The following is a 25,335-nucleotide window of genomic DNA, read 5'->3' on the forward strand; positions in this document are numbered from 1 at the left end:
TAACCAGTTTTTGAAAAAAAAAAAATAATAATAAAATTACCTTAAAAAAATAAATAAGAGGACTAACTTGACTAATGACTGTAAGTACAAAACAAACTTAGTTCTGAGGAAATGTGGTAATCGATGTTTGCAGATATCATTTGATTTATTTTATTATTTTCGTTTTTACGAGTAGCTGCGGTGTAGCGTTCGTTCGAATATATCTTTGTGCATATTGCGCCACCTAGTGTTTAGATGTACTTATTACTTCACGGAACAGACTGCCGGTGTCAGAATCGTTTTCTTCAAAATAACCCCTGCTGAATTACAATTGTAGCAGCACATGCGAAATTAGCACCGGAAATGTTTAAAATAATAGATTAATATTATAAGCAGGCTATTATCCTTGCTATTACTCTTTCTTTTGCAGAAATAGCATAGCCTATAGGGTACTAATATTGTTTCTAGGCAGTGTAAGCCACACCGATATACATGAAATACATAACACAAGCCATCCTTGAACGCGTTCATCGTCACAGCAGAGGTCCGTACGGTTATAACAGGGGGACAAAGGGCTGAATGTGGACGATATTTTTAGAGCGCAGTCACACGGAGGCGGAGCACGGATGCTTCCCGGCCAAGGATGCGAATGTCAAACAGCAGGTGGAGACTGACTGCTGAAGGAAGGAACCAGACGACAACCGTCCACAGAATCTAAAGCACATTTGATGAGGAAGACCTGATCCGCCCTGAATGAGTGGGCCCTGATAGCGGTAAGACCTTTTTTTTTAAGCCGTGATATTTTGCGAAATCGTCGTGCCCTATGTTCTTGTGGGCAAGCGGTTTCTAGCGCATTCATGTCATCAGATGTTACTGCGCTGGGTGTGATAGGGACCGCGTACTGTATGTGGAATCAAAACATCTGCCTTGGAATCAATCTGCGAAGTGAGAGGCTGTTAGGGCATATGTGTTTTTAGATGGTTCTTTGCAATCAGCGTTTCTTTACTGCAAAAACAGCATATGTCTTGTTGGGGCCTATACAACTATGTTGTTTATCGAAGCTGGCGTTACACATAGCGTGTACAAGAGAGAAGTGAACGAAAAGAAACATTACATAATTTTGACATTGAAAAATGAGTAAATTATGGCATTTCTGTTTTTTAATAACTGCATTATTGATGTTTAGAGGTGATAGATAGATAGATAGATAGATAGATAGATAGATAGATAGATAGATAGATACATAGATAGATAGATAGATAGATAGATAGATAGATAGATAGATAGATAGATAGATAGATAGATGCTGAATGCAGAGATAAGGCATATTGAAACGTTTTACATACATGCATGATTGCATCTGAATCACAGACTCCAAAAATAGCATCTGCATGAGTTCTTTAATATTGCCCAGCATGCATGTGTAACCTTATGTAATTACCCTTAGGCGGGAACCGTCATCACATACAGAAACAGAGCGTAAAAAATATGCATGCATGTGCAAGCTTTGTGGCGTCCCTCAACCTTAGATAGCACTCTTAAGCCTTGATCTCTAGACAGAACATAATAATCTCTGTGATTCCACAAATCTGCTTGTGGGTTATCCAAGCACTGTTATTGAAACGCACTGCAGTATTCATTTTTGTGTGTTCTGTTGTTTATACAGTGAGCCATGGTGGACCCATTGGAACCTGATGACCAGAGTAAATTCAGAGGGGCCCAGTTTGAAAGCCCCGCTGCAGCCTCTGAAGCACCATGTCTACCCGAGCCAGGTCATGATAGAGAGAAAGATGTTAGTGTGGATTCCGGCCCACAGACAGAGCAAAGTACTGAACCCATACTGAGTCCTCAAGAACCATGCCAGCAGCAAAACAGTCAACCGGAAGAAGTAAAACTACATCTGGACCTTTACAATTTTGACTCACCAGCTGCTGAAGGCAGTCGGTATGTACTGACAAGCCCTCGCTCTCTCGAGGCATGCGCACGATGTGGAGTGAAACCTGTAGAGCTTCTGCCTCGTCCACTGTCTGATTTTGCCCGTGAGGCACCCGGCCGGAGCATGCGTGTCGCCACAGGAATGTTTGAGGTATATGAGCGGGATAGACATGCTAAACTCCGACACTGCAGAGAGGAGAGAGAGCGGATTATCAGAGATGAGAAGAGGCGAATTTTGCAGGCAGCTCTGAACAATAATGCTGGCCCACTGGCTTCAGAGAATTCAGAGGAAACTGAAAATGTCGGATTGTCTCAACAAAACAATAACAGTTTAACAAATCCAGCCCCCAAAATAACACCTACTTGCAGCGGTGCACCCAAAAAACAATCGATATCAACTGCCCCTAAAAGCACGACAGCAGGGTCAGGACAAGTTACTACAGTGTCCACATCCAGCTCTCCTCCCATCTCAAAAGTCAGTCCAGTGAACTCTGCTCCTACTGCAAAAGGAACTTCTGCAAAAAAGTCTAAGTCCCTTGAAGTAGAATCTGCAGGAAAACCTCAAGGTCCAAAACCTTCAATAATCCAACGATCGATTCAGTCAGCTCCAGGAAGTCAGGGCTCAAAAAAAACTTCCAGTGCTCATACAAAGGCTCCGAACACTTTCCCTAGATCAATACAAAAACCCTCTTCATTTCCAAGGACACCAACCTCACTTGCCCCGATAGTGTCAAAATCTGCTGTGCAAAGTCCTGCCAATGGCATTACAAGTACGTTTGCACAGCATAATGGACACATCATCTCCAAATCAAAGGCTAGATGCAGAAGCCACTCGCTGGAGTCTTTGCAACGCAGACGTGACACGTTTGGTTCCTCTACTGCTTCAACAACGAACACCACAACTACCACGTGTACCTCCTCAGAATCTGCTTCCTCATCCTATAGCTGGGATGGGGCAAGAGATCACTGGGCTAAAACATCAAGCCCTCGTGCCCGCACTTTAGCTACCTTTAACTCCCTGATGGGTCGCAGTTTGAGCTTGGGAGACCTTAGCCATTCTCCACAGACTACGCAAAAAGTAGAGCGCATTGTGAAAGAGGTGAAACGGCGAGGACTTAAAGCCGTTCCAGAGCGTGACCGAAAGATTGCTGCACTAATGCTAGCCAGGTACCAAGAGGAGGACATAATGAGCCAGACACGCTACGTAGCACACCTGCAATGGGACAGTGAACGGCGAATAGAGGAGCTGCGACGGGAACGCGAAGAGCGAGAGAAACAGAGGGCCGTGCAGCAGTGCCAGCGTGCATGGCAGTCACAGGTCTCTACCCGGCAGCGCTGGCTTAACCAGCAGGAGCGTGAGGCTGCAGAAACAAAACTTCGCCAAGCGCAGGAAAATGAGGAGCGCTGGAAGGAATTATCCGAGCAACAAGAACGCAGCCGGTTGCAGAAACTCCAACAGGCTGCTCGTGAGGAAAAACACAAGAAGGCTTTACAAGAGCAGAACCTTAAAGCTCTGGAGGAGGAGCGGGCTGCTATCCTTGAGCAAGAAAAACTGCTCCTTAAGGAGAAACTGACAATCGCCGAGCTGAAGCGACAGGAGCGAGAGCACCAGATTCAAGAGGAGCGTCGAGGACTCAACCGTGCTGAGAAGAGACGCCACGCAGCTCTAACCCAAGAGATTGCGCGTCGTGAAGTGGATGAGCGTGAAGAAGCTCGGAGAATAGCCGAAGAGAAGCTAAGCAGGTCTTTGGAGAACTATGAGCAGATACAAGAAAAACGTGGGATGGAGTTAAAGGAGAAAGCTAAGCGAGAAGAGAAGCAGATCCAGAAAGCAAGACGGGCCGCAGAGCTACGTGAGCAACACCAGAAGGAACAGATGGAGGCAAAGGCTAAGGAAGCCGTAAAACGAGCACAACAAGCTTCCCAGGTAGCTGAAGAGCGGGCACGGGAGAAGGCCCAACGTGCGGTGCAAAGCAGGCAGGAAAAAGAACGACTCCAGAGGCTTAACCGTCAGCGCGTAGAAGAGGAGGAGAAACAGCGGCGTCTAGAATTATTGCAGTCCATTGAGCGCAAACTAGAAAAAAGTGAACAGATTTTCAGAGAAAAACGCGCTGTGTTGGAAAGTGCTCGTTCCGTGGCCCGTGCATCTTTCCACGTACGGGATCGTGTTCGTGAAGAGACAAACATGCGCACCTTTGACAAGATGGCCCTGGAGGCTCAGTTAAAAGCGAATTTAGTTGAGAAGTGAGCACTTCAAGTGTGCAACCTAATTGCTCTTTCCATGCACATCTGTTTAGAAATAAGCTGTGCTTGAGCCTACATGCTAGCCTCATCACCAAACTACTGCAACAATATTGATGGTCATGCCCTCAAAAGTGTTGTATCTAAAGATTCATTTATTCCTGATGCTGGATCATTTTCATCATGTCATCTAAAGAAATATTTTTCTGTATTTATATCTTTTAACTGTGCTTACGTGTGGATGATCATATGTCGGGGCATGATTGTTTTTTTGTAACTTGGCAGCCGTGTTGCTTTGAGAACTGTATATAAAGAGTTCATTGTTTACAAGGAAGTTTGGCACTATGACAACAGTGATGGCTTTTTTCTAAGGGTGGCTTGTTTTCCTAAAAGAAGAAACTGAAAAGGGGATGGGATGCTTCTCCCAGAGTAAATCTTTTGAGGGAGACTCTTGTTTTAGGGAATCTAGACCCGAAGGAGAGTGAGCCATGACTGGACTGTGTGTAAACTAAACTCTAGCTTAATGCTGACCCAGCATTACATCCTAAAGTCAGGACATGACAAAGAATGATCTCAGCACAGTGTAACTGCTGATGAAGCACAGGAGTCTTGGTCAGCAACAGACCCATCAGGGCTCAAATCCATACTGACATCCCCTGCATTCCTTGAGGTGTGCTAATTTCTTTTCTTTCTTTTTTTTCTTCCCACAAGCTTCATTTTTGGTATTCTGTTTCTCATAGGCATGTTCAAAATGGAATACTAGCTTATTATTTACTGTGCAGTATACACTGTATACTGTCTACTATTTAAAAAAAAATAGTAAGTGAAGCAGTAGGCATCATGTACTGTTTAATGTACAATCATCCAGCCATTAATACAGACACTAAACATTATTCAAACATGATACAGTACATTAAACACAATCGCTCATGTTTGACCACTGAATACAACTGATTCAATCAGAATCATGCGCGTGACCCAGGACCATGAAACAATTACACGATGACCACAAGGGATAATTTTTTTTGAAATTGAGAAAGCTGAATAAATAAGCTTTCCATTAATGTATGTTAAGATAGGAGAATATTTGGTCGAGATAAAACTATTTGAAAATCTAGAGTCTGGGCGCTTTTAAAGGGTTTTTTTTTTTTTTTTTGGCTACTGTTACAAATATACCCATGCGACTTAAGACAGAGCAGTCCTGTGGTCCACAAGTTTTCTGAGGGCTACATTGTTGTAACATCACCTCAACACATGGCATGCGAGTGCGATTAAGTATGATAAATATGATTAATTAGCATTTTTAAATTCAGCTTTGGGTTAAAATGTCAACTTTTGTCCGTCTAATAAAACAGCCACTCAAATGGAGAAAGTGGAGTGCATTGCATTATGGCGTAGTGTGCCAAGTATGCCTTTTTTGTATACTGCACATTTTGGCAGCAGGACACGCATGCTATACGCACATATTAGCTGTACTAAAGAAATAGAGCAGTATCACAGCTTGCAATTTTGAACACTATCGTTTAATGCGTGTCCATTATATCGTCACATTAAAATAATACTTGTTTGATGATAATGAAAAAAACACTAAAGCCAGTACTAACGTTCATATTACACAACTCTTTAGTATTTACATTTTGGCCAGGCATAGGGATATCAGCTGCTCATAAAACACCTATTATGCTAAAAATGCCATGTCATGCTGGTACATATCTAGAGGACAGGATTGGAGGAGAGAGCTCACATCGATATCTGTGAGAAAAGCACTGCAGTAGGCATTTGAATTCCTACGAGAGCTTAACCCACACTGATGCTTGTCACGGCAGCCATCTGTCACAGGCTTTTTTTGTACCGTACGGCAGTCAAACAACCTGGACGAAAACTGTTTTTAGGGCTAGCACATTTTTCCGCGCCCCTAAATACAGGCTCTTTAGATAATTACTGCACGATAACCGCACGGCACATTGATATATTCTGTCAAAACCAAGCCAAATTCGTTACGCAAGCAAGTCTGCAGCTTAACCATTTATGTAACAGCGAAATGCAAAGTTGCTCTGCAATAATTGACTGTTATCTGGTTTGTCTCTTCTGACGCAGGTTTGAGAGCGGAGAAGATGATGATGTTGACATCTGTGGCCTGATTCAGTAAAAATAACCCCCAAGAGACTGGAAATTTCACTTTGATCACGGATCCTTATTCCCTTTCTGGCAGTGACTCAGCTAGGCATGACGTAGTCGGAAGGTTCGGTTTAATAAACACTAAAGCCATTTTAATTCCAGCATACCCAGATGGCACATCAGCACCACTTTTAATCATAAAAAGCCCAAAGAAACTATTTTATTTTAAACATTATTGTGTCATAGATAAAACGTAGGAGCTTTTTAAATTGAAGTCAATCATGCTAATAATCACGAAGACGGATAAAACAGGATTCTGAATGTAATTCTTAACAAAGCTTCCTAGGGCTAATAACAAAGCAAGCGTTAATTGACAAATGAAGTCAGATTGTTTCATTAAAAATGCACATTTTTGCATATCAATTTCCTGCAGTGAACTTTGACAGCAGTGACACGGACATGATTGTAGCATTTTATGTGCAAAAGCATATCTCATTAAATTTGATTTTGCCATCTTTTTTTGTTCTAATGAAAATATGTTTTCTGTGGGCTGCAGATGCTTTATTACTAGTTCATTAAAAAGTGACATGCAGGGAGATACTTTACTTGAGAACCAACAATTCAGTTTTGAAAATGGCATACTGTATTTGAATAAATAAATAAATAAATACAAAAAACCCAGATTTAGTTGTTTTATGCTTCTATAACAATATATATATATATATATATATATATATATATATATATATATATATATATATATATATATATAAACAACTATATTGTTTATGTATTTACGTTCTTTAAGTCCACCATTTTTAATTTATGTAATTTGCAATGCTTCATGGGATTGTAGTTCTTTTCCTCATTAAAGCTGTTATTCAGGCCTAAATAGTCTTCTGCTGTAGACTTTTTGTCCAATTTTCAAATGCTTTTTTGCTTCAAATCATAGTTTGCAATGTTGTGATTCACCTCATGGCCAGTTGGTTTGGTTCAGGGCTAACAAGAAAATGAAACAAAATAAAATAATTAAAGCGAGCAGCACTTTTTGCTCTGCTGAGTGTAATATGAGTGTAATATATTTTAATATATTTTTACATTTAAATCATTAAAAAATGCTCTGCGTTCTTAGATAAGTTATTTTATTTTCACTAAAAGCAAATATTTGACATTTCATGTAGTTGTATTATCCTACAGCGTTTTACATTTACAAGGACACAATAAGAAAGACACACAGTCCCAAAGTATGACAGACTCCCCTTACTGATTAATGAAGGCCTAACTTTCACCAGAAGTTGCACTGCACAGAGGAGGATGACAAAACAACTTCCACTTTCTCCCGGGATCTCAGTCCATCTGTCAGAACGCTGTTTAGTCGTCAGACTGAACGGTCTTCTGACGGGTGATGATCTTGCAGGCCCGCTGTCTCAAACAGCCGTCTGAAGTCAGACGCCGGGCAGTTTCTCTCAGCTCTTCAAGACTGGTGGAGGATGCACCACGAGAGGAGGCGAATGATTGAGAGTGCTTCACTGCGCACAGGGCAAGAGAACACAAAGTCAATTCATTCAGAGCAAATTTAACCAAAAATGTAAGCCTTTTGGGTAACTTCAAAAAAATATGTGCCATTTGCGTGTCACATCAACAAAAATTCTGTGATTTTATTGTAATAATAGTTTAATATTTAGTATATATATATATATATATATTATATATATATATATATATATATATATATATATATATATATATAGTAAAACTATATGCTTATCAAGGCTGCATTTGTTTTCTCAAAAATAAAGTAAAACAGTATAGTATAAAAATTTTAATACAATAAATTATTTTATTTATGCACACACACACACACACACACACACACACACACATATATATATATATATATATATAATCTGATTTGTTGTATATAAAAAACATTTCTTATTATTTTATGCTGCTTAATATTTTTGTGGAAACATGGCATTTTCTTTGGACGTTTTGATAAATATAAAGTTTAACAGAACAACTTTTTATTAGAAATCTTCTATTAAAAAATACAATTCAGAATAATTTAGAAAATATTTATATGTAAACATTACATGTCTATATTTATATTAATAATTTTAAATAAATATATCTAATCATAATAATCGATAAATCATTTGACAACACTAATATATATATATATATGAAGTGTTTTGTTTTGGTTTTGATGAACTTTGATGTAAGGTTTTGATCCCCTTCAAATGTTATTTGTTACTTTCAAAAGTGTTTCTGGTAATAGCGGAATTTTAGATTTCTCAGAGCGCCAGCATATGAATATTATAGCTGAATATGAAATTACCACTAATGCTACTACTTATATAATGTCATCATGCGTGCACCTATAAGAAAAGACTTACACCAGTGCTGTCTGGAGGCCCGTCTCTGCACACGGCAACTTTTGATGCGTCGAGCAGCAGCTTTATGCAGATACACTGCGTTCTTCATGATGGACGGTAACTTGGCCTCAATCTCTGCAGCGCAGATGCACTCCTCGAAGAACTCTGGAAGTACAAAGCCACCGTATTTTGATCGTGATAATAATGTATACACAACCGGATTAAAAAACTGCTTATTGAAAACATAAAGCAAAACGGGCGCATGCCTGTGTGGCTGTGAAACTGGTTCGTTCTCTTATCGTTCTCTTATTCTCTATTCATTTGCAAGGATATTATTAGAGCGTATTTTACGATGTGCTGGAAGGCTTTTAAACGCCGCTGAGCGAGTTCCCAGGCACGCTGGGATGTTGGCTGCCTTTCCTTTAGCATTTGTTCCAGCTCAACAATTAAGGAAAAAAAATAAATGAATAAATTAAAAAGCTAATTATTTAAAGTCAAGTGCATCCAAACCAGGTTTGCCGGCAGCGATGCAAATTAGTACGGCATTTTTTCCCCCTTTGGACCAACTTGACGTGGAAAAGAATAGTATTTCGTTTGCATTTATACAGTAATGCCCCTTTATTTCAGGCATGCGGTTCTTAGGTTTGCCTTAAAACCTGCAGATTTAATATTGACATGATAGCAAAAATCCAATAGCAGAACGTGGCCAATGTAACGCTCTTACTGCGGAGATGGCTGACGTCTCCTTTCATTCGTTCTTCCCTCTCGTGGGTGCGTTCTATTGCATTTAGACCCTGCTCTAGATCTTGCAGAGCCTCCTCAGCCGATTTCAGCCTACGCTCCAGTTCCACACGAGACTCCATCTCCGCCTGTTACACACACGCGCAAAATACGATGCACGTTATGAAGACAGAGAGTAAAAGAGTATAAGGGAGATTCATTTTAGAAGTGAGGCACGAAGGAAGAGACAGACACGCGGTTTTATAGAATTTCGATTGATTTTTATATCAGTGAGAAGTGATATCAGATGCGCAGATGATCCAGGGACGCAGAAAAGGTAATGTGATATATATATATGTAACCTGGTAGCACTGCATGTTAGATCCAAAGCAGAAATATCAAAGCACCCTGAAAAGAATAGTGAGAATCGGCCTACAGAAAGTTTTCACCTTCAGCTCTTCTTCGGTGTGCTTTTTGTCTGCCGTGAGCTGCGTGAGAGACTGCTGGAGAGCTTGAGCTTGAGAAGAATAAAACTCCCTCTCCTCCTGCAGAACTTTGGCTCGCGTTTCGTTTTCTTTCAGCCTGCAGGGGGCGACAGAGAGGGGGTCTGGTTGACTTCCATCAAAACAAAGCTTGTAGGGAGCACTGGAGAGCAGTTTGTAACAAGACGCCAGGGATGCTATGTATTTGCAGAGGACCGTTTTCTGCTCACTGTTTCCGTTGTAAAAGCACAAAGCAAATTACTTGTTTTTTTTTTTTTTATCAGCATCCTTTACACGAATTATAACTACATTTGCATGAATAAAAATAAATGCATTTAACATTTTAAATTAATAAAAAAAATTATTTGTTATTTTTAAATTGATTGATTAATTCATTGACTTGAGTACAAATCGCTGCATGCTAGGCAATATTAACTAACCTGTTTTTAAAATATTTGAAACAGTACTCAGTATGTATTTTACAATTAAATATGGTCCAGAAGAATCTCTATAGTGGTATGCTAACAAAAAAAGAAAGACAAATACATTTAGAAAGAAATATTGCCTCTGTTTGATTTCTAACGGACCGAGTAAATTATAATGTGTGATGCATTACACATTTTGCAATATATTTTGACATATTTAATCATATATTCAATTAACCTTACATATTTTTTTAAAGAGCAGTAAATAGTAACGAAACGACATTTTTTTAAAACTAAGTAAAAAAAAAAAAATCTATGACATCTTATCAGGTTGTTATTTATAAATTTGTTGTATAATGCGTAATGGACCATACAGCAGAGTTACATTTATTTATATCCTGCTTTTGAGGTCACTCCTGCCCGCTAGTCAATCCACTCTCTGTCTTTTGTGTTTCATTCACGTCTAATCAATAGACCGGCTTATTTAGGGATCAATGCACATTTCCATTGCCACGGTCTCAACGGCCCATTTGTTCTAATGCACTTTCTGGATTTTAGAACGGCGCTGCATTTCAAATCTTTCATTTCGTGATGAAACGTTTTTCTCGAGCAGCCTTCCTCACCTTCCTTCCGCCTGCTCTTTCTCTTTAAGCAGGCTCTTCATCCGCTCCTCGATCTGCCTCAGGTTGCCCTGAAGCTGTACCTCTGGATTCTGAGACTCTAAAGAGGCCCGTCGATCGCTTCCTGTTTCGGCCGCATCCTGTCCTCTTTCTCGCAGCAGCTCGAGAGTGCGCGTTTTCTCTTGGGATAACTCCTGAAGAGACAAAGTCAGACTTTTGCTGCGGATCTTTTTTTGCACCTCGTGGATAATAACAAGCCAGAACGTCGTTATGAAATATCTTTCACAGCCTCATTCTTCTCACGGGAAACAATCTGACCTCAGATATTTATTTCCTTCTACCTCTAAAGACTTCTGCAGAATTGTGGTAAGATTATGAAGCTCCTCTTTCTCATTTTCCACTCCTTTCAGACACTGAGCAGTACCGTCCAGATCTCTAAAAACACAGCAATAGACAATGTTTCAGGAGACGGCCGTGTTCAACGTGAATTCAACATGCGGTTAAAGTGTTTTACAGTTTAATTTGATCTTGTTCTGTTCTCAGCTCTTGAACCACTTCTTCAAACTTCTGCTTTTCTTCCTCCAGCAGTTGATTCAGTCTCTCCAGTTCCTAGAAACACAGATACAAGCATGAGCACACACTTATTGACATTGCATTTATTGAATATTAACTATGTACAAATCCGCAGGTTAATACAACTAGACATTCGTTGGTATCATAAACAGGAAGCTAACCGCCTTCTGTTCTCTTTGCAAGCACAGTTCTTCAGTCTCCTCCATGAGCTTATCTGACAAAACAAAACAAAAAAACACAATATTTTTGGAAGGAAAAAAAAAAAAAGAAAGAAAGAAAGAAAGAAAAGATGCGGCCATACCCAAATATTCCTGCTTTTCTTTAGCTAGCTGTAGTCCCTGAGCTTCGAGACTCTCAATCATAGCCTCACCCAACTGAGCATTCTTCCAAGTGCTTTAATAAAAAATAATTTAAAAAAACACTAAAGTAACACTAATGTCAGATACAATCTATAACATATTAAACATGTTGGAATGAAATCATAAATGTGCAATAGTGTTATTAGTTCACTCACACTTTTCCCGACTCTTGTAGCATCTCCACCCATTGGATCTGCTCTGGCTCTGATTCAGCAGCCAGGACTATGTTTCCCTGTGCAGAAAAAGCAGAAAGATATTCAAAAGATATTCATTTAATTTAATTTAATTTCATTATGTTATTTTTTAATAACATTGTTAACAGTAATACTGTTTTAATATATATTAATATTATGAATAAACTATTGTTAGCAAAATCATTCAGATTTATTTCATTCGTTCGTTCATGTCATTTATTTATTATTAATAATTTTAAGATTAACTTCACATAAAAGCCAGAGATATCTATCACCAATTCTACCCATTCCATCCTACCCCTTTCTGATATAGCTTTGGAAACGTAATTGATTGTGGTTAACTGGTTTCCAAAAAAAGAATAGAATAGAATAGAATAGAATAGAATAGAATAGAATAGAATAGAATAGAATAGAATAGAATTCTTTTACTGTGAAGTCTTCATGGTTGATAACCATGGCAAACGGCATGCCTTGATCTTCTCTTGGCTCGACGATGCAACCACCTAACGGTATCACCCCCTTAAATTCAGAAAAAAGATAAAAATACATTCATTCATGATCCCTAAACATGTACACTTGAACACACTGGACATGTTTTGCTTACATTACTCAGTATGCTGGTTATATAAAAGTGAGCAGTCATCACACAGCTGTGCTAACATTCAGTACAACACCAGCATGTTATTGATTAAGTATATGGTTATAAAACTAAATATATATTCACTGCCATTCCGGTATATTGTACAGGATTTCTGTAGATTAGGTAGTAATTTTACAGTGCACTCTCAGAAACATATTCTAAAGCTGTCACCGGGGAAGTACCTTTTAAAAAAGTACCTATTTGGTTCAAATATATACACTTTAAGTACTAATGTGTACCTTTAAGGTATGTAAATGGACACTTTTTAGTACAAACATGTCCCTTCTTTGACAGCTTTGCTTCTGAGAGTCACAGTTAAATGTAAGAAGTGTAAATGTCTGAGTACCTTAGGGTGAATGTTGAAGTATCTATTGGTCTCAAAGCTTTTTTTCTCGTTCTCAGCATAGTACAAAAGAAAGCTATCTTTGATGATGAAGAATCTGCAACAACAACAACAACAAAAATCGCTAATAACCTCACAGCTAGCAATGCACTTCGTGAAAAGCCTTCACCGCTTCCTTCATAAATACATAAATGACCAAATAACCATCTTTTTATTTTTTTTTTTTACTTTTCCCTTGAATTGATCTGTCCTGGAACCGATGAGTCCTAATGTACAAAAACTCACCGGCGGCACAGAACGTCCTCATGGATCTTACTTACTCAGCTTTAGAGGCGCATTTAAAGCACATCAGTTCAGTTTATAATGACGGGTTACTCAATATCAGCTAAGCTATAAAGCTTTTAAAGTGCATTACAACAAGGCACTGCACACACGCACGCACACACGCACGCGCACACAAAATGTGCTCAAAAAAATTACCCCTGAGCAAAATTACTAATAATATCACAGCTTGTTCTTTTAACTCACTGTATCTAGTCTATAATGCTATATATTTCACTTAATGTTATATATAACACTTCATTACTAACCAGAAAAGCAATTGTATATTGCATATCTCTGCAGGGAAATCACAAAATAATGAAAAACAGCAAACTAAAATACAATAACTGAAAAGATCCTAAAGAATCGACGTGATAAAATAATCATATTTTTTTTTGTTACAGACTGAGCATAGTCAATAGGGCCCGATATTACCTGCGGGACCACTTGGCCGAGGGCCTCCCGAAAGGTCTCTTCCACAGGACCCCATGCAGTTGCACTTTGGTGCTGATATCCAGAGCATCCGAGTCGGCTTGATCCATGGAGGTCCAGGGAGAGAGCAGGGAGGGTTTGGACGAGGAGAACATAGCCGACCCTTTCACAGGAAGTAGAAGAGAAGGAGGTGTGGTATAAAAATGTCAATAAAGTTAAAACAGCAGCGTGTACACTCTCCGATGATCCTATAGAGGCACATTCAAACGGACAGAGCTTGTGATGATATCCTCGAGTTATCCAGCGATGTGGAATGATGCGTCCGCCGATAGTGACATCAGCCGGTATTGGACGTGGAAACAGAGTCAGAGAGGGAGGGAGGGATGGAGGCAAAGGGGGGGTTAGGGAAGAGACTTGTTTTTTGTTTTTTTTTAATCTGAGGTACGTCAATGCGATGTTTTGAAGAGTAAAGCTATTACTTTTCAGGTTACGTCAGTTATGACGTTGGATCTATCTAGATGATTCTTTAACTATTAAAAATGCTTTAATTGATTGCTATCGAAACTAACACATTTGTATCGCAGAAACTGTAGAGAGGGGGGAAAAAAGTGTTTGGCATGCCTTTATCATTTATTTAATTTCTTTTATGTATATAACATAAATATTTTATATTTGTTTCCATCATTTTACCTACATCCCAGCTATGTTGCTATCTTATTGTTGAATCTGAAAATTCATAAACACATTAATTTATGTGAATTAATGCTGTCAAACAATTAATGACATTAAAATAAATAAAAAAAAAAGGTTTACATAATATATGTGTGTGTGTGTGCTTTATGCATATATAAATACACACACATGCATATACTGTATATTTAACAAAATATTTATATTAAATGTATTCATATATCATCTAAATCATACGGATATACATATATGTACATACACGATAACAATAATTTCAAACACATACACACTGTACGTGTATATTTACGGATACATAAAAATATACACAAACGTTATTTGAAATAAAACTTTTATTTTGCATGTGATTAATCGTGATTATTCAATCGACAGGAATAATGTGAATATAATTAATATGCACAAACTAACTGCAACTCAAACTCATGTGCCTCTCCAAATAACATTTTTTCCCCCTTTTAAACTTTTATCAAAAGTTATTGTGACAGCAGTATAAGTAAAAATCATACTTAATATAAAGTGAGATATGTGAAGAAAGCTGTATTTCTGACCAAATGCAAAAATATATATATATATATATATATATATATATATATATATATATATATATATATATATATATATATATATATATAATAAATATATATATATATATATATATATATATATATATATATATATATATTTTTTTTTTTTTTTAATTGCTTATATTTTGTATGCAGTTATTTTATATTTATTGATTTATTCCTTCATTTATTTGTTCGTTTGAATGAATGGAACAGCCTTAACAAGGCAAATGAGTAAAATTTTTTATTTAAAAACTAAATGAAAAACCAAAACAAACAAACACAGGGACAACACACGGGGAGAAAAGTGCCTATAATAAACAGCCATATATCAGACAGGTGGGGGAAAGCGGTTTTATATGTTGTTCTTACATAAAAGAGCAATCTGTCCAATTTCACAGACAGATTAATCTGCTAAAGGGCCATTTGGTGCGGTTGTGTGCGTAAGTGTTCGGATTACAGATGTATTCCTGTCCAAACAACTTCCCCAAACACGTTTAGGATCTACGCGCTCGTAAATCCGCCATGTTTACAGCGATTCGTTGAACTTACGGTATCATACGTGTGTAGTTTGCTAATGGATCAGGGATTACGGACGCTTAGAAACTTAAAACAGCTTGCAGGTCCAGTGGATTTATATTTAATAACGCTTCATCTGCGACTGCACACATAAAGTGCACGCAGTACGTATTAAAGGAACGAGCTATAGAGACGCCGAAAATAATAATAACGTAATTTCAGGCATGACTGAGAACCGTCATTTGTGTAAACATTATTTTCACGTAAATATTGAAACGATTCATATTTCTCTGTATTTGGATTACACATACATCTGTTTTGTACCTCTGTAGTGTAAAATATGAACAAATATAGAAGGTGCTCACACAAGCACTAAACACCATCAACTGATTAAACTGAAATATGCAATAAACATTCATTTAACATAACTGATAAGAAGAGTTATCAATTCAAAGAAAAAAAAAATACTAATTTAAACAAAATTTGAAATGCAAGGAATTCTAGGAATGTCAGGGAATTACGTTCTTTCCCTCTACATTTGATAAGAATTAACCATTTAACAGGTTTTCACCTTCATATTTTCATATTTTACAGTAAAAACATTGTCATTTTTTACAGTGCAGGCAAAATAAGGTACGTAGCAAGATCCGCGTCCATTAAAAAAAAGAAAAGTTTATTTAAATCATGAACAAAGAATTGTGAAACCACTTTTAAGTTAAACAACTGCGAGAAAAAATAAGGCATACTCCTCTCGTGGAATGATCACATAAAAGCCCAAAACTTAATTCATCACATTCTACGCACTTTATAAAATCTCTATCCCAATCCCACCAACAGAATCAGATGATAAATCATTATGGCACGCGATTTCGTCTTTCCAATGACCTTTCAATACAATTATATACGTTTCTGGGAGGAGGTCATGTCGTAGTATTCGAAGGAGGCCAAGTTTATCTAGGTTTCCCTTTTAAAAGGAGTCAACAAAAAAAAAAAAAAAAAAAGAATCACCCATGGAGTCTCCCATCAGTTTCTTCCACGCTTTGAAGCTGATGCTGCGCTTGCGCACTACGGTAAGATGAGGGCGCTAGAGAGAGCTTTCAAACAAAGACATTTTTCAGAGCAAGAATTTGTAAACCAGGACCACTGAGCGTTGCTGGTGTCCAAGTTGGCCCCAAAAGTCTCCTTACATCTTCTCACTCAAGCTTCAGAGGCAACCGTTAAGTAACTTGTAGTAACTTTCCCAGACCTTCAGTAGAACAAAGCAGACCTTCAGTAGAACAAAACAGAATCCTCTTTCCTACTGACCTCAAACTCTCAAATAACACCCGAACAAAAACGGAAGCATCAACAGTCATTCGTTTTAAAACAATCTTTCTAAATTTAGCCTAAAAACTACTCGAGGTGTCGAACAGGATGTTTTTGTTTGTCATTTATACAGAGAATACATATTTACAGTACACAGGCTCTGCTCGGAGCAGGCGTCACAGTACAAAACATCTGAATGACCAATTGGATCCTTTTTTTTTTTTTTTTTTTTTTTCAGGATTAAACAACCATCAGGTTTGAAAAATGCATGATGCGTCAAATAATAAAGCTGTACATGCACGACTCGAGGAGGAAAACGAAACAAAAAAAAAAAAAAAACGTCCACCTGCAAACCTTTGGACAACATGTTTTTCAAGTGTCATTTAATAATAATAATAATATATATATATTTATATATATATATATATATATATATATATATATATATATATATAAACACAACTGGTTGAAATTAACCACAAAAATAAGTCATTAAGGATTTGAATATTTAAAATTCGACTGGCAAGAAAGATCATATTTATCCAATAACCATACGCACAATGACATTTTTTAATAAATTACTATATTTTAGCAGTAGCCGAGTTTCTGAAAGGGGGAAAACAAAGCCCTGTACATTAGTGTATGTTCCCATATAAACTCAGAAACATATCTATTAATAGAAAAATCTGCATTAATTATAAAAAAAAGAAAAAGGGAGTAAAAACAAAACATGGAAATGTACTTAAAGAAACGTTTTTTCCCGAAATTTGATCCTAGAGTTCAGAACAACTAATGCTGTAGAAAAAGAGGGACTCAATTAATTTAATGTTTGTGGAGTATCTCAACATCTGGGCACGGTGGTGTAGGTTCATCTTTTAAAAGACTCGCGGGCAAATTTCATATAAAAACTAACAGAACACCAAATTTAAAGCGTACGCGACAACCCAGCAACAACCGAATCTTTTTCAACCGGCACCACTGAAGAAAACATAGCATTAGGAGGTGGACACGTGATGGCATTTATTCGTGTATGGTCATCGTAAGCCGTCAGCCCACAGGGCGTTATGGAGAGACAGGGCAGCCCATTCCAGAAGTCCATAGGCGCTTCTTCAATCTCGTTCCCGACTGCAATGTTCCTTCGTTCGCTACCGACCGCCATCTCGAATAAACCGACAGAGGCATGATTCAAACCACGTCTGTGGCCAGCGCTGTTCAAAAGTCCCGTTCACACTTTTCAGACCTTCTCCAATGTCGCTTCGAGTGAAGAACACTAGTGCTGGTGGCCGACGGACAGGACCAGAGGTATCAGACAGCCTAGAACCAGAGCTCCGACTTCCACTTTGCTCAGTCCCTTCCCTGCGCCGCCTCCGGGGGAGTGGCTGTGGCCGCCCATGCCACCCACTTCCGGGAGGACGTGCACCGTGGCCACGTACAGGAAGGTGCCGGCGGAAAACAACATGGCCACGCCGGTGGCGTTGACGTCGGATAGCGCCTCTTTACTGCTCTGGATGGAAGAAGAGGAAGAGTGTTAGACGTCGGGTGAATCTAGGACACACAGTCGGAGCGGTAGAAACTTTACATTAAATATTCAGTATTGGGACGCTCGTTGGCGTCCCAGCGGCAAGATTGCTTTTCTGCACGTCACTGATTTCCAGGCCGTCTAAAGAAGCACAAATTACGGGGTGTTTCACAGCAGGAGAGCCAGAGGTGAGCAATCTTCACTCTGCCACCTCGGCCGTTCCCATGGCGATGGGAAGCCTGTGGGACAAATCTGAAAAACGCAGCGTGTGTCTCCGTGCTTGTTACGTAACCTTGGTGGAAGCATTCGAAGATGTTGTTGTGAAGTTATAAAAGGACGAAAAACCCTGTGCAATTATGGGGTAATTAGTAGATGCAAAAAAATTTATTACAATAAAAAAACTACTACAAATTGCATAAATTTAGCACACGCTGAAATATAATATTAGCAGGGTTGTTTTAGTTCCATTAAATAACATTAATAAAAGCAGCTTTACATTTTAATAATGTACTTAAACATTTTATAAATTCAATGAATTAAAATGAACTCCAAATATTGACCAGATTAATAAACAAGCATGTATTAAGTATTTTTTTAAGTATTAAGTTAACTAATTTTAACCTGTTGAGCGGTACCGTCCCACATATATATAAAATATAATATAATATATATAAACACACACACACACAAGGTTCTAGTAAAAATTCATTTAGAGCTTGTAATGGATGCAACAATAACAATTCGTTCATATTTAACTTGTCAATGTGTTTTATTCATATCAGACTATAACGTTGCTTACTCTGTGGGAACCGTAATTTTTATTTTTTTTTACTCACCACTGAAAGGGTTAATAAATGGAATCTAAAGTGTTACAGTTTTTTGAACATACCTGACTGAGTCCTACGTAGGTGAGCATGGCCAAAACGGGGGCAGCTAAGGCAAAGACCAACAGATGTTTCCGGATCCGGTTTCTTTCTAAACCCGCATGCATGAGGAAAGAGACCAGTCCAAACGCAGCGGGAGCCTGAAATACGACACGTTGTCAAAATAGCATGACTTGATCAAATTTCGACAGCAGAAAACATGAATTCAACATTTACAAATTTCACAAAACAGTCGTGCAAAATAAAACGCATGAAAGAGATGGAAAATGACATATGTATATCAATCATAAATCGGTTTAGGTTTATGATCTTCCATTGAAAATATTTGCAAAATCTGCCCTAGTGACATAACTGTTTAGAAATAATAGAAAATAAAAATATTTTACATTTATTTTAAAATATGTTAAATAATAAAATAAGAGTTTCTATTTTTATTTATTTTTAAGAAACAATCGGCTTTATTTGGAAAAGTGAAAAGGCGTTTCTAAACAAATCGAAACAAACAAACAGCGCAAACAATGCAAAAAATCAATCATTTTTTTTGTGATTCTACGTAATTCGTCGTTTAACCACAAAATAATCGCCCCAAAAAAAACGCTTCACAACAGAGACGCAAATTCGTGTCGCGGGCCTGCTTTTGTCTTTCCTGATACACAAGTCTCTCATATTTATGGTTTTATTACGTCTATTATTGTTCATTAAATCTGCTATTTAACAAAAAAGGCAGAGTTGTGCTTGTCATAATTCTTTTATTACAGTGAAGATAATCAGAGTATGCGCACATTATCTAAAGCACATAATAATGTCAATCAGACCCTTCAGAAGAGTACCCAGATTGTCCCACCTCTTCACTCACTTTCTTCCAAGCATAGAAGTATGAAAACATATCGTACGGCTCCGGGTATCAACACAGCGGCGATTATTCTGTCCTCCTAGACAATTATTTTCATCACTACTAGAGCAAGATCCTGATTGGGTATCGCAGTATCTCTATTCCTGCGTCTTTGCATTGACTCTCATTGTAAACATACATACATACATATATATATATATATATATATATATATATATATATATATATAAAATACGTCCAGGCTTCAAAACATTCCTACAGTGTTATATTTTGTCATTCTCTTCTGTTTGGCGCACTTCCAGCTTCGATTTAGATTTCGATTTTATTGGTTTCTGCGCATTACCTCGTTTTCTACGCGCAGAAATACCGCATACCACGCCACTAAAGGACATTCCTTCATCGCAACAACCCTATTCACACAACAATATCATAATACACAATGCAACGCGGAAGTAAATCAACTTTGACTGACTGTACCTTATGCAACATAATGGCCACAAACACAATAAGCTGGACACTGGTCTGAGACGTGGACGCAGCGGCTCCAAGAGCAACACCATCAGCTGGAGCACAGAGAGAATAAAAGATGATTACTCGTCAGGTTTCACATAATAGAGACAAACACGATCTGAAGCTACTACTAGTATTAACATTAACAATAAAGCCGATTACCCACAAATGCTAACTGTGTGTTACGTTTTAATCCATGCATAATCATTTATTTACATAAATCATATGAATAACTATTTATTATTAGATCTTTTTTTTTAATTATCATTTGATTATTTTAATAATTTTCATTATAGTTTTATTAAGCATTTATATTGTTAATTAATTAATTATGTTTCTATATATTATATTTCTTATACATTTTTCCCTGCTCATGCATTTTTAATTGCTGTTCAATCTCATGCTGTTAGGGTTTCATCAACTGTTTTGTCTGTGTGAATAGAGATAAATAAGGATAAATAGAGATTAATAAATTGAGACGTATGCAACTATTACTGTTCATTAAACTGTTACTTTTTACCATCATCACTTTGTCTCCTGCTTCTGCTCTTTTCTGGCTTTACTCAGTCAATGTCTTAATTGACTGAAGACTGCCTTGTTTTTTATTACTGGGCTATTTTCTAGCAGGATCTGGCAACCGGGGCTGGATTCTAAATATTATCCGGTGTGAAGACCCGATCTATCTGTGTTTTCTTTACCTGCAGCATGAACAACCAATCCGAGTGTGGTGGTGACCTTAGAGCTAGCGGTCCTCGCTGCTTCAGGATCTAAAAATGCGGAGAGAGCAGATTTAGACACCATTTTAATTCGTCAACAAGTAAAAAAACGAGATGTCAGCGTCACACCAACCGTCACCGCTGTGCATGTGAGAACTGCCGATCTGATCCACCAGCAGCATAAAGACGAAGCCCAGCACCAGAGAAACGCCGATATAAGCGTGGAGCTGCTCGTGACCGTGGCTGTGTTCGACGCTTTGTCCCACGACTCCTTCAACAATCTTCTGTTCAGAAACTTCCGTTTCCACCTGCCCGTGGCCATGGTGGTGCCCACCTAAAAGCAAAACACGAGTGAGCACGGCTTTGGAGTCATTTCTATCATCAGCAATGGGATTAACTAAAGCTTTGTCAATACTAACATACAGGAACAAGTAGTGGTTTAGCAAGACGATACGTAGCATCACTATCCAAACATGCTCTGTCTCACGTGGAGTGCTAGTAGTTCTGGAAAAGGTTAAACCAAGTTTAAACATATCGCATCTAAAAAAAGGAGTTTTTCTTTTTCTTTACAAAATCTTAATGTGCGTGTCTGTACAGTGTATATTTAATTTCATTATTAATATGTAAACTTGGGTCAAAGAAGTTAAGATGTCCGCATTTCAAAAAATTCACAAGTGATTTTATGCCAACAGATAGCACATTAAATGTAGTAAAGTGTCTACTTTTAAGGTTTTTGGAGAATAAAGCGTTAAAATTCCGTTGAAATAATGTTAGGTCGTCATTCAGACTAACCCGGTATTTATGCACAAATTCAAACATGCTTATTAAGGAAGCATATTAAATTTGTTTTAAATGAGTAAAAGGATTTTACTGACAAATGGGCGAAAGTAGGATAGTGGTAAATGTAAAATGTCTATACTATACTGTGTAAAGTAAACTAAAAGATTAATTACCTTACCTACAAAAACTAATTAAAGTGTGCTAAATTAGATTTTTTTGCCTGACAACACTTGCAATGAATAAATGTTTACTATACTGGAATATGGTATAATATTTCTAATTTATATAATCAGAACCATTTAATAACATTAATTAGTTAAAATTTACTAGCTACATTTCGTTAGTGAGTACTACTAAATTAATGACATGTATCCTGAATTAAATGTAGTTTAGCTAGTATTTCTACAAGCAGAACACATGAGAGCATTCCTACAGATTAACATCTACATCTACAAACAGATAAGGATTTAGGACTGGGAAGCTTTGCCATGAAGAAAGAAAATCAAATGCATCAGCCGAAGCACGAACTCAAACCTCACCTTCCAGCATTTCTTCATAGAGTGCATGAACTCCCTCTGGAATAATGACAGCCAGCGCAGTGCCACACAGCAGCCCGGCTCCCAACACCGTCACCAACTTCAGCTTTTCCTGAAGACGGAAGAGAAGTCACAAAAACTTGCATTTAGGTCATAAAATTATGTATTTAGGTGGGGGTGATATCAGGTCAATGTGCACGTGCATAAACTGGATATGATCAAAATAGGCTTAATATATATGAATCAAGAAATGCACGCAGTTGCAATCACAGCTCACAGAAATCATAAACTCCTTAAACAGACAAATCTCATCAGTTTCAAAACTAGGGCCATAATCACCAAATATAGAGCGATATAATGGCTAGGCAGATACAGTAACTATTAAGTGATATAAATGAAAAGTCAAGCTTCTTAAAGACTGAAGTAATGGCTGCTGGGGGTTCAATTTTGCCATTACAGGAATGAATGACATATTAGAGCATATTGTAAACTTGATTGTAATATTTGTAACAAATACATGCAGCCTTGGTGAAATAAATCTTACTGAACCAGAACATTTAGTGTATCTAGTATAATATTAGTGCTAATATTTTACTAGATTCGCTACTTTAGAAAAGTTCAGGGTCCGGGTTAATATTCCTTACGCTCATTAATTCTAAATTTGATGCTAAATTATTGGGTCAAATACATACATAAGACTCATTTTTCAGAGTACACTCAACGGCTCATTCAAAAGTGAAAAAATTCACCTCAGAGCTTTAAATGCCTCCCACTTTTCTGCATTAGTCACAACAAACACGTTTCGATGGCTAACATCAACGACGCAGCCAGTTTGTCGAGAAAATCAAACTAAACCGTATTTTAAAATCAGTTTCGTGTCAAAAGTTTAAACAAACACAGCGTAGGCGGCATGTTAAACGACGTGTGTCTACGGTATAAACCTACGCTTGGTATCACGTTCAACATTTTAACTTAAGACTATTGGGTAGCTTAAATCAAGGGTGCTAAAACTTTTGGAGATAAAACTCGTTTTATTTCTCGGTCCTCAGCACTGCACACGATCTTCTCGAATGCTTTCAGGAGACAACTAATCTCCGCAGGAAGGTACACCGAGAAACTCTCAAGGACTGAGCAACACATAAACAATTACAGACATGTTCAACTCGAGTTAAGGCTCACCTCAGAGAAGTTGACAGCCAGGGGAATTGTTCCAGCCACATAGCAGCCGACCAGCATAGCCAGAGACAGCAGACTGATGGAGCTGAAGTCGTCCATTTCAGCTAAAGACACACCGCTGTCTCAGTTTGAGAACCACTTTAGAGTTTAACAGCAAATCCTGTTCAGTCGACCGATGTCTGCTGTCAACGGATCCTTCTTAACGTAACTTACTTGTACTGGTGCATTAGCAGGTTAGCTAGTCAGTTTTGTGCAGCTATCCTTACAGATCAGACGATTAAACACGACCACCCACTGCTGATCTGCTGTAATGTCCGTTCGGAACTCCTGGTACATTGACCTGGTCGATTATCTGAACGACGTTGCTCAACTTTAATCACACAGTATCGCGTCACGCTTAGCAAGGGCTAAAATCATAACAATCGGTCCGCGATTAAAAGCATACAACGACAGATTTGTGAATTGTTTTCATAGTCTACTTCCCTGATCTCAGAGTGCACTTAATGGCATTATCAATCCTTATCAGGCGACACTGTTTCGTCGCAGTAAATCCATCTAGTTTGTTACCTATTCCGCAGTGTCGACCAATACTGATCGCCAACTAGCCGAGTGTAATGTTGGCAGTGCGCATATAGCACTTCCGGGCCACATCGCCGTCAAAATAAAAGCCACCACCCACTCTTTAATATTACGCCAAACAACGTCCATCTAGGCGATCACCTACAAAATACTTGCAGTCTAGCCTAATTCAAATCTTAAAAGTATATATATATATATATATATATATATATATATATATATATATATATATATATATATATATATATATATATATATATATATATATATATATATCAGCGAAATATATAGGCATATATATTAGGCTAGACTTTTGTTATGATGTTTACATGATGTGTGTGTGTGTGTTTATATATACAAATTAAATATAATCAGTACACGCACATATTTTGCAAACAAAAACTTTTATTTTGATGTGATAAAACGCGATTAATCATTTGACAGCCCTAATTTAAAGCTGATTTAGGCTATTTTAAATAAACTTGAAATGGAAATATCAACTTTATCATTGCAAATGTATAATTACATATACATCTAATTATATGGCATACTTATTTATCAGTAGCGATATTACTATTTTAAAGTAGCTATTTTTGGTTACCATAAAACTGGTCCATAGCTATGATTATTTGCAGCCTAATTATAATATTAAACTTGCCAATTACTTAAGTGGGTCAAAATGCATCAGTTTAACTCATTTCTAATAAATTTAACTATAACTATAAATTATAATACATTTTCATTTCATTCTAAACAACATTACATTCAGATCACATTCATAGTGTTCTGTAGTATGTTATTTCCATAAATCTTAAATTAAAGTTAAGTAAAAATGGATGATAAAAGGTAGTTTGAAGCCAAATGGCCACTATGTTTAACCCTCGTGAGACCTTTGGGGTCAATATGACCACAATTAACTTTTACTTAATT

General features: G+C 37.6%; 3 protein-coding genes across 4 annotated transcripts; 1 reads left to right on the top strand and 2 right to left on the bottom strand.

Annotated features, from left to right (window-relative positions):
* Positions 1-274: 274 nt before the first annotated feature.
* ccdc177 (coiled-coil domain containing 177) lies at positions 275-6,950 on the top strand. 2 transcript variants are annotated; one of them, XM_043262206.1, is made up of 3 exons: positions 275-752; positions 1,646-4,158; positions 6,253-6,950. In XM_043262206.1, the coding sequence occupies exons 2-3, from the start codon at positions 1,652-1,654 to the stop codon at positions 6,302-6,304; spliced, it is 2,559 nt and encodes an 852-aa protein (XP_043118141.1). In that variant the 5' UTR covers positions 275-752; positions 1,646-1,651; the 3' UTR covers positions 6,305-6,950. The 2 variants fall into 2 exon arrangements, 1 of the variants encoding a protein (XP_043118141.1); XR_006252963.1 differs by having other exon boundaries at positions 276-752; positions 1,646-4,825.
* Positions 6,951-7,020: 70 nt separating this feature from the next.
* Positions 7,021-13,912, bottom strand: plekhd1 (pleckstrin homology domain containing, family D (with coiled-coil domains) member 1). Its single transcript, XM_043262207.1, has 13 exons — positions 13,761-13,912; positions 13,008-13,101; positions 12,451-12,540; positions 11,983-12,059; positions 11,770-11,861; positions 11,630-11,682; positions 11,410-11,504; positions 11,237-11,330; positions 10,899-11,089; positions 9,818-9,950; positions 9,373-9,517; positions 8,670-8,813; positions 7,021-7,802 (listed from the first exon to the last, which is right to left on the bottom strand). Exons 1-13 carry the CDS (start codon positions 13,910-13,912, stop codon positions 7,645-7,647), a joined length of 1,518 nt encoding a protein of 505 aa, XP_043118142.1. The 3' UTR covers positions 7,021-7,644.
* A 2,287-nt stretch (positions 13,913-16,199) lies between these two features.
* slc39a9 (solute carrier family 39 member 9) lies at positions 16,200-24,452 on the bottom strand. Its single transcript, XM_043263305.1, has 7 exons — positions 23,830-24,452; positions 22,654-22,762; positions 21,468-21,668; positions 21,317-21,385; positions 20,586-20,671; positions 19,261-19,395; positions 16,200-18,356 (listed from the first exon to the last, which is right to left on the bottom strand). The coding sequence occupies exons 1-7, from the start codon at positions 23,923-23,925 to the stop codon at positions 18,123-18,125; spliced, it is 930 nt and encodes a 309-aa protein (XP_043119240.1). The 5' UTR covers positions 23,926-24,452; the 3' UTR covers positions 16,200-18,122.
* Positions 24,453-25,335: the final 883 nt, after the last annotated feature.

Source organism: Puntigrus tetrazona, chromosome 17 (genome assembly GCF_018831695.1).
Source record: "Puntigrus tetrazona isolate hp1 chromosome 17, ASM1883169v1, whole genome shotgun sequence".
NCBI classification, from domain to species: domain Eukaryota; kingdom Metazoa; phylum Chordata; class Actinopteri; order Cypriniformes; family Cyprinidae; genus Puntigrus; species Puntigrus tetrazona.